Source organism: Salvia hispanica, chromosome 5, assembly GCF_029641045.1.
Source record: "Salvia hispanica isolate PSC_SH4W2 chromosome 5, Shi_PSC_v1, whole genome shotgun sequence".
Taxonomy (NCBI): domain Eukaryota; kingdom Viridiplantae; phylum Streptophyta; class Magnoliopsida; order Lamiales; family Lamiaceae; genus Salvia; species Salvia hispanica.
Window position 1 is genome coordinate 46,751,707 of NC_142696.1, and position 13,068 is coordinate 46,764,774.

Below are 13,068 nucleotides of genomic sequence, written 5' to 3' on the forward strand. Positions count from 1 at the left end.
AACTGCGCTACAATCCGTTGGTAATTTTTAAATACTAATCCATGTGCTTAAAAGATTCATTTTCAAACTTTTCAAAATTGATCTTAATTTATCCAAATTTCATGATTAATTAGTTCTTATTCAGGCATAGACAATTTATCACAATGCCGACTAAGAGAATATTAATTAGTTCAAAACTCATTTTAGCATAAATTTCACACTAAATATTGATTTCACTCAACCATTCACACTAAACTCAAACTTAAAAGAATATTCTCTATATTATGCCTTTTTTACTCACAAAATTTGAAAAACTTTTAGGTATTGGTTTAGTGTAAACCTAAAGATAGGTATTTTTTTCTCAAAAACCAAAAATAGGATTGATTTTTGAGTACTTGGAGCTAAATACTTATCCCATTTTAGATTTTAGTGTACCTTTTAAGATGGTCTAAGTATGCCGCTAACAACCAAATCATTAGTTATTTACCCGAAAAATGACCATTAATAATTATTTAGTTGGAAAGCTAATCTTTTCAAATCCATAATAATCTAATCTGCAAAAAGAAGTGGCAAAGAAAAATTCAATCAAATAAAAAGACAGTTAATAACGTCTCATCTATATAACGAAATCAAAGAAAACAAGGTTATTCAGAATTTATAGCAAGATTTCAATGCCCTAATTTCAGCCTTAAGAAAAGCTGCCACCTTAAACAACAAGAACAAAATATAAACAAGATCTTTGCCAACATACACATCCAACACATTTCCACTGCAAGTCAGATTTAACCTACAATTACATCAACCTTGAATCAGTCGAAATAATGACAAACTCTACATGTTTTTTCAGTAGCTGTTAGGCCTTGGCTGAGCTAAAGCACTTTATTGCACATCAGACGGACAACAAACGTTCAGCTTTTCTTTAGTTTATCCCCGTAAAAGACAAGTGTGGGGCTGTGGTTCTACCTGTGACGAGCAGCAGCATCGATCCTAGAGTCATCCGCTCTCCATCAATACCAGTGCCAGGTTCATCTTGACACGAAATATCATAAGAATTGTAGTTTGTTCCATGTATTAGTCATCCTTTTTTTTGTTCTGCGGGTACAGAAGAGTTGGCGTCCTCTTCAACAGAAAGGTTCACCTCCGTCGCTTGTGTGGATCGCGAAGGATTGGCAGCAGAGTCTTTTGCATCATCAGGGGATTCTCCACTTTCAGTCTTGCAAGTATCAGCAGGCTCATCGGTGGAGGCTGGGGAAGCAGCTGGTTTGTCGGGTTGATCCACTAATTCCACCTGCAGTTCGCCATTGGGTAAAGATGGGAGTTGGTCTGCATCTGATGAGTTTGCGGTATTTGACAGCGGAGGGTTTTCAAAGGAATCGGAACTCTCCCTCCACTCAACCCACTCGGTTGGTTTGTCAGATGAACTTGTCTCACTTTCTCCGGGACCATCCAACAATTCAGTAGGCATGTCATCACCAGCATTTGATTTCTGTTCAGAAGGTTCAGATACAGCAGTATCTGCCAAGTCCTCATCTTCCTCGACAATGACATTATCAGCTCCTCCAACATCATCATGACCTTCAGTGTTGGGGGATGAAGAAGCAACAGGAGCAGTGTCACGCTCACCAGCAGTTCTCCCATCTTCAAACGCAAACCAATTGGAGTTTGTAAACAGAGATCCACTGCAAACAAGATCAAAAATCAACATGAGCTCTAACTAGTTTGTTAAAGAAAATATTTAAATTAATATCGGAAGAGCATTCTGATATATTACTTTAATGGAGACAAAAATGTGACAATCAACTTTCATCAATCTTTCAACTCGTGGAATAAAATTCAACTGTGCAAGTTCAACTACTTACTTTTCCTGGTTATCGCCCAACCTAAGTGAAGAAATAACAACTTCCGCAGATTCATCGTCAAAGTAAACATCCTGAAAAAGTTATTATATGAACATAATTCAATTAAGATTAAATTTGACGATGTTGATATGATAAAATAAAAGGACAGAAATGTGCTACTGATGGTTGTGCATAAGAACTTGGCACAGATATAAGTCCAAGATAGAGAGAGAAGAATACAGCAGAAATTAAATTCTCAAGGTATTCAATGCCGATAAATTTCCTTATATGACACCCAATGAGGACCCTATCTACAAGTCACTAAATACGACTAATAATCAAGACATAATTCTCAGTCATATGAATACCTCATCATCCCGCTCGATAGAACCCTGAGCCTGCAAAAAGCAAACAATTAAACTATTCAGCCAATGGTACATTTTAGCCTTTTAGAGCATCTATTTACTTCTAATCTTCTGGAAAGAACCAATGATAAAATAGAACAGTAGCAGATAAATAACTAAAACAAACCTCATCAATGCCATCATTACTGTAGATTCCATATTGGAAGGCCTGGCTCAAATTATTCGCCAAAGCTGCAACATCATAATCTCTATCTTGGTAATCATCTTCATCACTATCTCTATTCCTATCCTGAAGTGCAGTGGGCCGCCTGCATAATCAGAACAATGAGCCCGCATCCATTACATGAGTTTGAGATTTAGCTAAATAGACTATGCAATTTCAAAATGCTGTAGTCCAAAAGAATAATGCTGAAACAAGACAACCATATCCAAAAGAACTAGAGTCAACATGGGCATAGATGCAACTATGAGCAAAGCCACTTAGGGTAGTACCAATGCAATAACTCAGTTTCTCATGCATAGTCCATTTAGCTAATAACTATATCTCTCCATGCAAAGATGCAGAGACCCAAATTAGTAACACTAACCCGCACGCCCACTGGAGGACATTTTCCACAGCGTTGCGCTTAACCAGGACATTTGTTTGCCAATCAACCCAATCAATATTCTCCTGCCAATGAAAAGGTAACAAATAACTTTTTTTTAAAATGTATCAGAAACTCAACAACATTGATGCCAAGCAAGATTCAAAATATACTGAAAGATTACCATTAAAAGTCTCCCTATACGGGTCCACACAAGGATAAACGCAATGCTACAATGTTAAGATATATGGGTGACAGAAAAAAAAAAAAAAAAAAAAAAAAAAGTCAACAGACAACTATGCCACCTTCCAGTTGAAGATTGCCATTGGCCAGGAGACAGAGGTGTTTGAAAGCAGCTGTGAAAATTAACAGAAAAATGCAATAACAGACAATCAATAAAGATTGGACAAACCTGCAGAAATGTCTTTATGTCACTGTTGCTATTCCCCAATTGGACAAGTTTATTAGCAATTCGGGTTAGGTGACCAATATTCCCTATCCTGGGTGGTTCTCTTCCCTCCGCAGATACAGTAGGCTGCAAATACATTAATAAAGTTCAATTTTAAGGATGATTGTATTCTTTACCCCATATATAGAAGCCCAAACAATAAAAAAAAAGGCAAGGAAGCAAATTGATAGACACCCTACAAGTTTTAACTGAGTATCAAATAATTACCTTGCTCGTATCAACAGTCAAAGTGAAGTTTTTTTCGGCTTCGAGAATCCTCCCAACGAGATCACAATCACGAAGCAGATGATCCACAAACTGAGGGTTCTTACTCTCGAGGCAAGATAGTACAATGAGCTCCACGTGATGATGCAAGAAATTATTGAATGGATACCTAAAAATAGAGAGTGATCAGATTTCTCTATTCTCAATAGAAGTTATTAGCATAAGATGGAATTAGGTAAATGACGTACTCGAAAAACAATTCCAGAATACGCTTCACAGCACCCAGCCGGATTAATTCCGTTTCTGCAACTTCATTGCTAACAGAGACCAAGACTGAAATGAACTCTATAATCTACAAGATCCATCATTGTTCAAAATGAGATTTTGGTTAATCAGCATTGGTTAATTATCTTATTAAGACATAATGTAATATGACAGATATACAAGAACGAATTAATATAGAGATGTAGCCAAGTGAAGTATATACAGAATGCACATGAGATTTGCAGTTATTTATTTATTGGACAGAGAAAATTATCAAAGAATCAACATCTGACACCAAACACTCCTTGAACAACAAAAGATGTACCTTCAAACGGCACTTTCCTAGAGGGGGTTGCAATTTGCCATAAGTAGTTAGCAAGATGTGATCCTCTGTTGAAATATCCAAAAGCTTGAGCAAATCACCTGCCAAACAAACCAGTAGAGTTATCAAGCCAATCCCTAATAAACATTTGATAGCGACTAATACCACGCTTTTCACAGAATCTACCCATATAAGCATATTTGAATGGAGACAATAAACAAATGAACCACACATTTTTATTGTAACTTAGTAATGAATCCATAATGGTCTACAGAAAGAAATGACTGAATTGGAAGTTTTCACTTGTTAGTACAACCAATGAAATCTGAGAGCTAACCTAGTCCATCTAGCATGCCTCTGACAGTCTCAGGGCTGGCAGCAGTTTCTGATCCATGTGTCATTTGACGGGTATACATGTAATACGTTCCTGAAGTTAGCCTCTTGGGATCTAGCAATGATATACAGACGGACAGCAAGTTAACCAAAACAGATTTCGGCCGCGAGTCCTCCAGAGCGTGTCGGAACAGTCTTTCGATGAAACTGTGTCAACAATTGGTTCCAACCAAGATAAGAAAACAATGTGACGTGGGAAACCAAGAACCAAAACATGTATAGACAAATAGACCTTGGGCTGGAGATTTTTGAAGCTAGTCCGGACGGAGCATATCGACTGATTGCACAAAGTGTTTCTGCAGCATTAGCATGTACTTCAGGGCAGTCCTGCAAATATAAAATAGAATACAAATCAATACCTCTGTGAAACAAATCAGTCGTATTCATGGGGAATTTGGCATTAAAATAGGCATTGAAAGGTTTCATACGTCAAAGTGCATTCACTTAACACCCCCACCTACAATATGAAAACAAAACTAAACTAGAAAATAAGGTAAAATAAAATTTAACCAAACATAAACAGATAAATATAGTATCGTACGAATTAATTAACATATACAAACTGCAAGTAAATCTGTGACTGAATAACTTTTGCTCCACAATAATGAAGGATAATAAGTAAAAGAGGCACAACTATTAACAAACTATAACCCTCAACAATCAGAAAAGAAAATCAATCTCCAGTCATTGCAACACACTCTAAATTAACTAGACCCTAGGGTAAAGAAGACAATGCTGTCAAGTCAGGTTATACATGCTTACTGCAACTTACAGATGAACTATATTTGTCAACAATCATTTCCAGCACATTCATATCTTCCAACCACTGCATAGAGTCCGCGCAGTTGGTATAAATATGTTCATCAGCGCCAATTAGACGAATTAAAACCTGTTCAGCAAGAAACGTATTAGTATTTTAAACAAGTACCCCTGGTAAGCCTGGGTGAGGATGGAGTTTTCGAGGAAGGATTGTACAACAGCATACCTCCATTATAGATGTAATTCCAATTAGATCAACTAGCCTTTTAATGATATCCTGATGATCCTAAAAAAACATGAAAGAAGCTCCTTGGTAAATGCAATTAGGTAGTGTAGGGCAGTAAGTAGGACGATGAAAGAGGAAATTAAATTCCTACATACTTACATTAAACAATTTAGACAAAAGAGTAATGAATTTTACATTTATTTAGAACAATATCTAAGAAATGGAATTATAGAAATCATGAATATAAACCCTGGAATGACTGAAACAAGTTAGTGTGCTGAAACAGGAAAAAAGTTATGCATTTAGGAATTAAGGTCTCTAAAAACATGAAAATAGACTGTAAAGTAAGAGAGAACATGCTCCTTCTTTGTTTGGAATGATACTTCCAGCAACTTCTCAGTTTAGAAGGACGCAACAATGTAGAATAAGAGAGAATAGGTAAACAGACTGTAAAATAGAGAATTATTTCCATCCCCATTACTATGCATAATGTTGAAACATTAACAAAAGGCTTAAATTATGTGTCTTTATGTTCATATAAACTATATTTGTCATTCAGATGATAAACATAATGAGTACTGCTTTATCAGCACGCAAAAATAGCAGATTTATAAATACAATTGAACTCACTCGTATGTAATTTGTTAAAGGAGTTGTCTTCCGCAGCAAGAGGCACACAACAACCTGGAATATTTTGATATCAAGGCATCAAAAAAACCAGCAAGAAATTCAAAATAACCAAAACAACGATAAGCAACATAATTTGTCATTGATTCATTTGTTGATAAACCGTACCTTGCTGAAATAACCAGCCAACAAAGTGCTATGGGGACGCTCGGGTTCCAGGAAAGAAAACAGCATGTCCATTAACTGTGAACCAAAATAAGGAGGTAACTGGTGTAGTTTCATAAAAAAAATGCCTAAATTTGAGAGAGACGAAACGAGATGACCGAAAAGAAAGAAGAAGACAGCATTGCAAATTCCAACCTCCTCATCCTCTATCAAGGCTTTGAGAATTATATCAACCTCACAAGTGAAAATCTCACAAGCAACGAAAGGTAACCTGTTGAGAGAAAGAGAAAAATACATAAGTCGTATTTATTTGAATGCAATGCACTGTAGAATTTTTATTGAGAGGATATTGGTATGAAGATGATTGGAAACAAAATACAGGTAGAACATATATGATGTGTGCTTACTTGAAAGTTCGTTCTTTTTCAGCTCCTACTGGAGGCTCTTCCACTATGTATTGAACTAGTTGTTTTACATTAGCTCTTTCCCGCAAACTGCAAGAAAGCGAGGCTATTAGCTGAAAGTACGCCAGCAAAGAAAAGGGTGTTATATCCAATTATTACCAAAAAATTATGACTGGACTTTAGCAATAAAATATAGTTCCCATGATTGCAGCAGAGAAAGAAAACAGTTCATTTTTAGAGATCAATCAATAACCCATGAAGAATCAGTTACTACACAAACTACTTAGCTAGAATCAAATCAATTATAATGTTCTCCCCCTCTCGTCTTAACCTATATAACAGAGTCTTTTTTACTTATAGCATGAGCTGGTGAGCATTTGTGCCCATTACTGCGTAAAACATTACATAAGAATACTCAGAGATGCTATACTATTCTATACTATATATAGAACAAACATTTGATATACTCAATTACGAACACCTAGATCTCCCACCCCAAATGGTCAATACAGTGATTAGAAATCATAAAAAATGTTTAAATACAGAGAAAATAGACTATCACAACAAATTTTTGGGGCAAGTGAAATTGGATCTCACAAATTAATGAGGCGGCCATTGAGAGCTTTGCATTCCTGGATGATTTCATCCTCATCCAATAGCTCCTCCAGCGTAAAATCATCTTTATCCAATATGGTCTCCACCTGATATTAACACGGTAAGAAAGCAATAAACATTGCATACTCAATCATCCCAAAGAGTAATCATACTTAAATAGTATTAGCATGGCATCATAAAATAAAACAAATACCATTCCCAATTCTGAGCATAAAGTGCAGTCCGCTATAAATTTGTAAAACTATACCAATATAAATTGTAGGTTCACAGTCGAAGTCAGAGAAGGGTAAATAAAAGATAAATGTCTTCCCAGATCATCCTTCCACCAATAAAAGGTTCTACGGTTATGTTCAAAGAAAGACTACGAATCTCACTCAACTCACTCCATTGTACTGATTTCCTACTTCCAGCTTTTTGTAGTTATTTTTTCTCAATCAAATAAGGTATAAATCTCACTAACATGGAATCTCCTGCCTAGCCTATTCAAAATAGAGAATCCATCCTACAAATACCACCGGAACGAGTTTAGGAACACGACAACAGGAAAGTCCGCATCGATCTGTAAAACCTACACATGGCAACCACGTGTGACACTCTACTAGGCCAATGTTACATCTCCAATCAAGAGAGCTCCGCCACTGCACATGGCTAACAGACACCACTAAATAACGCAAGACTCCACCGGTAGAGTCTCCCCAATGAAAAAAGCCCCATTTCTACCCAACAAATCTCAACAGCAATCCAGAAAACGAAACCCAACGTCCAACAAACAGCATGCCAACAAGATTCGATCCAACAAACATAACAAACTATCGAATAAACAAGATCGCAGGCACTCACTGGGGATGCAGTGGAGAGACCAGCCATGCGCCAGAACATGTTGAGTTCCGATCGAATTGCAGAATTGTACTCAGATCTGTCCACTCAAAAACCCTAGCTCACACACCCCGCTAAAACTCCGAATCACAATCTCTGATTCAATAAAATCCCTACAATTTCAACCCAAATCAATCACAACTCGCAAACCTTTTGGATAATCCAAGACACAAGCACCCGCGGATTCTTGTGTTGGATTCAATTTCACAGAAATATTTCACTCAATAGATAATGAGATGAATATGTGAAACTATATTACCTGCGGATGTGTGTGGGAGAAATTTTGAGATTTTTTCGGAATTTACAGAAAAAAATATCAATAAACCGGAAATAAATATCCGTTATTCAATTAACCATAGTTTTGAATCTTTTAATTTATGTATGTGTGTATAATTACCACATGCGTATTTTTTTGACTTATTTTGTGTCATCTATCATCTACTATACTTTTAACTAATAGTAGTATAATACCATGACCTGACGTCATAAGAAAATTATTGGAGATTAGTTTCAACCTGAATTAGTAGTTAAGTTAAACTCATTAATTTAAGAGTGACAAAGGAATAATAGTTTTTCTAAGAAATGTAATTCATGGGGTATTGGTTTAAGTCTCTTTCACAATAACTTTTGTAGGTCAATTATAGGATAATGATGATTTGAATTGAATTTTAAATTATGTGGTTTTGGTTCGTGCTTCTTGTTAAAAATAACAAAGTCGCTTTTACTGCATGTCCAATAAGTATATGTTAAATCTGAAATGAATCTTGATTTTAACTCGAGATAACAAAAAATGTGTCAAAGGAGAGGAGGGATGATACGAAAGAGGATGAAATGATAGTGCTGAAGGCAGCAAGAAGACATATTGGTGATGGTGAGGAGGACAAGGTGCAGACGGCAGGCTTTGGGCACGTGATGGGTGGAGGAGGCAGCAACGATGGAAAGAATGATATGCGCACATTATGAGTATACGTAATTGGATCAAAATTTAGAAAAAAAAATGACCATGTATAAAGAATCTCGCGTGTACAATATATCATACTTATCTTTGTGCTAATAATATCAACAAGTTATTTATTTTACTCCAATATAAGTAATTCGTAGTATTATTTTTATGATCATCCCATTATTAGTAGCCATTTTAAAAAATGAATTATATACTTGTAGATAAGAAAATAATGAGATTTAGAAATAGGTAGTATGGAGTATCATAACTCTAGAAGCTTTAAATACAAAATACAAATTTCATAATTTGCATATTCAAATGAAACAATCCAACACCATATTAGTGTTTCGAATAAAAATGATAGCCATATCCAGACAGAAGTAGTCTTTTTTTAGTAATCTTGGTTTAAAAGTTTGAGCAATCAAAAAAAAGGGCAGTTTAGTAATTAGACCGCAAAGGGCACCCGAGTAAATTCCCTCCAGATTTAAGGCGAACCAGTTGGCGTGTTCTGATTGGCCACACGACTCTCACGCACCAAGTACAACTGCTGCCCTTCTCCAAACACGGCGGCGCCGCCACCGCCGCCGACGTTTTGCGCCGCCCCTCCGCTCATGTAAATGGAAAGAAGGCTGTCGTCCGTGGCCCCAGCTCCACTCGACGAGAGATTGTTCCCGCCGGACTCCCCAACTCGCCGCGGAGAAGCCGTGGTGGAGCACTCTCCTCCGCCGCCGCCCAAGAAGCTGCAGCTCGGCGTCGCCGCCACACTCCTCCCCCCGCCGCCGCAGAGCGGACACGAAGTCGCCCCCTATCAACCGCAGCCACCGATTATTTACACTAGCAAAAAAAAACTAATGCAAAAAAAAAAAAAAAATTTACGGCGGAGGTGGCGGCGGCGGCGGCGGAGCGGTAGGTGGTGCCGTCGTTGTCGACGGTCCATCCGGCCTCCTGAGCGAGGTGGCGGAGGACCTCGTTGATGTCGGCGCGGGGGGAGAGGCGGTAGCCGCCGTGCTTGCGGAGGCCGTGGAAGATGTTGGTGGTGATGGAGCGGCGCTGCCTCTCCCTCATCTTGGTCCGCTCTCTCTCGAGAGCGCTCCGGCCATTGGCGCTTCGGCCGCCCTCCTTCATCATCAATCTCTCGTTTTCTTCAGTGTGTGTTGTGTTGTGTGATAATGATTTATTTGTGGCATGAAAAGCTTGTTTTGGTTGCATGAAAGGGTCGTGGCTTGAGGAGTTAAGACAGTCAAAATGCATGTACTTTTGCTCAACGTACACATGGCAGTAGAGGGACCAAAATTTTATTCTCTTTTCATGGAACTTTTGTTTTATATGGGTCGGGTTAGAATACAAATTTTTGAATCGAGACGGTCCATTGATCGAATGAAAACTTGGCATGAACTTGCCCGAATGATCTGTGCTGGATAGCTCGTCGCCCTCATTTTTACCATGGCACGATTTACATGATGTACAAAGAGAATTTGTGTGAAACGAATTCAGAATAGAGGAAAATGGCTATCCTTACTTGGTTACTCCTTAGGCAACTCAAGGTCCGGTCTTTGATCAAGAGCTTCGATTGCTGAATTATCAGGAAATGCATCTGGATAGGTTGCTGCAATCTTGTTCTTCAGGCTCCTACAAATTAAATTAGAAGAAACGTGCATCAGCTTTCATAAAAATGTGGTGAATAAGACTTTCACGCAACGAAATTGCATTACAATGACAGGGTCATGGAGTATTATTTTTTGCAAATTTCCTTTAGGCAAACCTTGTAAGCTCTAATCTTATGTTATATGAAGTTCACTACAAAACTTGTTCCACTCCTTTTTTAGAATACACCATTTTAGCTTACTTGGTATAGGTGTTATTGAAGAGGACTATTATGTGCAAAGCAATTAAAAGCTTCCCTCATGTTGTTTTTCTCTCCACATGAATCACGCATCCACTTCGACATACAAGATCCTCTGCTTCAAATTAAGTGCTTAGGGAAAATCATTGATATGATAAACCAAAATTTTCAAACAAACTCCTCTGTAATTTTTGACAGCAGCAAGCACATTCTGTCAAACTATGAATCTTATCTAATCCATATTGCTAAAGAAGCTTCTAAATTCATCATAAAATATCCCATAAAACAGATTTCCAAGCCGAGATGTTCAATATCCTTCTTCGAAGAATGTAAAGCTGATCTGCCCTATCTCAGTTTGAACTTTGATCCTTCTATTTGAAATCTATGTTTGTGAACAGAAACCTCTCAAATAAAATGGTGGAAGATTACTCACATGAAGCTGAATGTCGAGACAACGATGAACCGACAAAATTATACAATTAAACAGACTAGGTATTGTGATGGGGAGACCTAATCATGGCACCAACAATTTATTTACAGCCGAACAGGATAAAGTTCAATCTGCCATTGTCATCATCAATCATACCCACACATTTCACAGGCTCAATCATCACCATCAATCATAAAACATTATCACTAATCCAAAAGGCAAGGAACACAAGTTAACTCTGCAAACATCTAAATAAGGCAAGTACTGTAGATAACACGAATCAACCAACAAACCATCATTTTTAGCATCATAAACTGTAGGGAATCGAAATTTAAAAGCCAAAAACGGAGAATTCGGCATACCTCAGCTTCAGAAAGATGTGATCCAGATCCGATTTCATGGATCGCAAGAGGCGCGTGTTCTTCGCAAAATCGGCATGCACTTCCATGAAGCAATTCTCCGAATACTCGTTAAAGTGGGACAACACTGCATTGCTGTCTTGCAATCTCCCCAATCTGCGAATTCAACTCTTAGAGCTACAAATTTCTGCAAATTTATGGCTGAAAAAAACACAATTGAGAAGAAGATATTTAATCGAGTATAACGCCCGAAAATTGTTGGCGTCAATCAATACATACATATACATACATGAGATTTTGTGATTGTTTGATCGAATCTAAATCTTGAGAATCAACTAGAGTTCTAAATTCCCTCGAAATTTCGCTGGATGCCGATTCTATCGACTCCTTTTCTGAATCCGCCATTTTCATAACTCTTTCTTCTTCCTCCCGAAAATGGGCCTAAATTTGAGATATATTTAGCGGGCTTGAAATTGGGCCTCAATCATGGATATGTAAATAGAATATTTGGGCTTTTAATATTTGGATTTTCATAAAGTCCAATTAAGTATTTTCATTGATAATGTGCAAAATGGTTTTGAATGTGTTTTACACTGAAGTGGGAGTGGTTGTTGATTTGTAGGTGTCAATGAGTTGAGTTAGTGGAGCCCGACATGGCCCGGGTTCGATATGGGTTGGGCTAAGATTGTCCGACGAAAAAATAGGATGCGCACTTGGGATGGGCCTAGCCCTTGCCCGGCCCAATTCAAAATTCAAAATTTTGTTTTATACTATATGTATGTAGTGAAATGGTTAATGTTGTTTGGTCTAATGAATTAGATCCTTGGAGCTAGGATGAGGCAATGCATAACAAGGATATCTCTTGTAAGAAAAGAATTTTATGCAAGAGTGCAATTCATATTTGATATGGAGGTTTATGATCTTGTAATCCAACTAGAAGGCTATATGTAGCTCGATATATCTAAATTTGTGAAAAAACTTAGTTCGATCATGCCCGCTTTTATCTTTGGGCCTAGGTCGAGCCAAGCATCACCGAGCCTTAACCAAAGTTGGGCAAATTAACCCATTTGGTACCTCTATGTTTGTGTCTGATAATGAAGCGTGACTCAGTTGGTAAGACGTTTCCCTTTAATCAATAGGTTAGGGGTTCGAGTCACCACATAGATAAATAGAGAATCATTATTGATAATTTTTATAAAAAAAAATACCTTTACGTTTTGTGCCTTGCCCAAACTTCATGTTACTACTCATTTCCATTTGTTGACTCAAATTATGGAATTAACCAAATAGCTAATATTCTTTTATATCTGAAACTAATCAAATAATAAAACGACGACATCCATTAGTTCTTGCCATTTGCCGCATGCGATATTAACCTACAACATTTTCACTAATGACACATA

At 37.5% G+C, this 13,068-nt stretch overlaps 3 protein-coding genes across 5 annotated transcripts; all 3 read right to left on the reverse strand.

Moving 5' to 3' along the window:
• Positions 1-580: 580 nt before the first annotated feature.
• Positions 581-8,191, reverse strand: LOC125188429 (uncharacterized). Its single transcript, XM_048085263.2, has 19 exons — positions 8,055-8,191; positions 7,197-7,300; positions 6,603-6,689; positions 6,391-6,466; positions 6,199-6,273; positions 6,034-6,087; positions 5,404-5,463; positions 5,191-5,307; positions 4,651-4,745; positions 4,363-4,565; positions 4,029-4,126; positions 3,688-3,791; positions 3,443-3,608; positions 3,179-3,301; positions 2,770-2,852; positions 2,349-2,490; positions 2,186-2,215; positions 1,839-1,909; positions 581-1,658 (listed from the first exon to the last, which is right to left on the reverse strand). Exons 1-19 carry the CDS (start codon positions 8,091-8,093, stop codon positions 1,055-1,057), a joined length of 2,331 nt encoding a protein of 776 aa, XP_047941220.2. The 5' UTR covers positions 8,094-8,191; the 3' UTR covers positions 581-1,054.
• Positions 8,079-12,106, reverse strand: LOC125186980 (kxDL motif-containing protein LO9-177-like). Of its 3 annotated transcripts, XM_089058155.1 has the most exons (4): positions 11,955-12,106; positions 11,669-11,821; positions 10,553-10,662; positions 8,079-8,203 (listed from the first exon to the last, which is right to left on the reverse strand). In XM_089058155.1, the coding sequence occupies exons 1-3, from the start codon at positions 12,074-12,076 to the stop codon at positions 10,557-10,559; spliced, it is 381 nt and encodes a 126-aa protein (XP_088914281.1). In that variant the 5' UTR covers positions 12,077-12,106; the 3' UTR covers positions 8,079-8,203; positions 10,553-10,556. The 3 variants fall into 3 exon arrangements, with proteins under 3 accessions (XP_088914281.1, XP_088914280.1, XP_088914282.1); XM_089058154.1 differs by lacking the exon at positions 8,079-8,203 and having other exon boundaries at positions 10,160-10,662; XM_089058156.1 differs by lacking the exon at positions 8,079-8,203 and having other exon boundaries at positions 10,533-10,662; positions 11,945-12,089.
• LOC125188257 (uncharacterized) lies at positions 9,280-10,425 on the reverse strand. Its single transcript, XM_089058153.1, has 2 exons — positions 9,910-10,425; positions 9,280-9,838 (listed from the first exon to the last, which is right to left on the reverse strand). The coding sequence occupies exons 1-2, from the start codon at positions 10,423-10,425 to the stop codon at positions 9,518-9,520; spliced, it is 837 nt and encodes a 278-aa protein (XP_088914279.1). The 3' UTR covers positions 9,280-9,517.
• Positions 12,107-13,068: the final 962 nt, after the last annotated feature.

Bases quoted from the DNA above. Each gene is read 5' to 3' on its own strand.
- LOC125188429 (XM_048085263.2), bottom strand. From the start codon at position 8,093: ATGTTCTGGCGCATGGCTGGTCTCTCCACTGCATCCCCA. The intron at 6,467-6,602 runs GTAAGCACACAT...TTCTCTCAACAG, and splicing joins GAAAAAGAACGAACTTTCAA to GTTACCTTTCGTTGCTTGTG. The intron at 4,566-4,650 runs GTCTATTTGTCT...TTGTTGACACAG, and splicing joins TCAAAAATCTCCAGCCCAAG to TTTCATCGAAAGACTGTTCC.
- LOC125188257 (XM_089058153.1), bottom strand. From the start codon at position 10,425: ATGCCAAGTTTTCATTCGATCAATGGACCGTCTCGATTCAAAAATTTG. The intron at 9,839-9,909 runs GTAAATTTTTTT...TGCGGTTGATAG, and splicing joins CCGCCGCCGCCACCTCCGCC to GGGGCGACTTCGTGTCCGCT.
- LOC125186980 (XM_089058155.1), bottom strand. From the start codon at position 12,076: ATGAAAATGGCGGATTCAGAAAAGGAGTCGATAGAATCGGCATCCAGC. The intron at 11,822-11,954 runs GTATGTATATGT...TTGAATTCGCAG, and splicing joins AAACAATCACAAAATCTCAT to ATTGGGGAGATTGCAAGACA. The intron at 10,663-11,668 runs GTATGCCGAATT...TTTAATTTGTAG, and splicing joins CACATCTTTCTGAAGCTGAG to GAGCCTGAAGAACAAGATTG.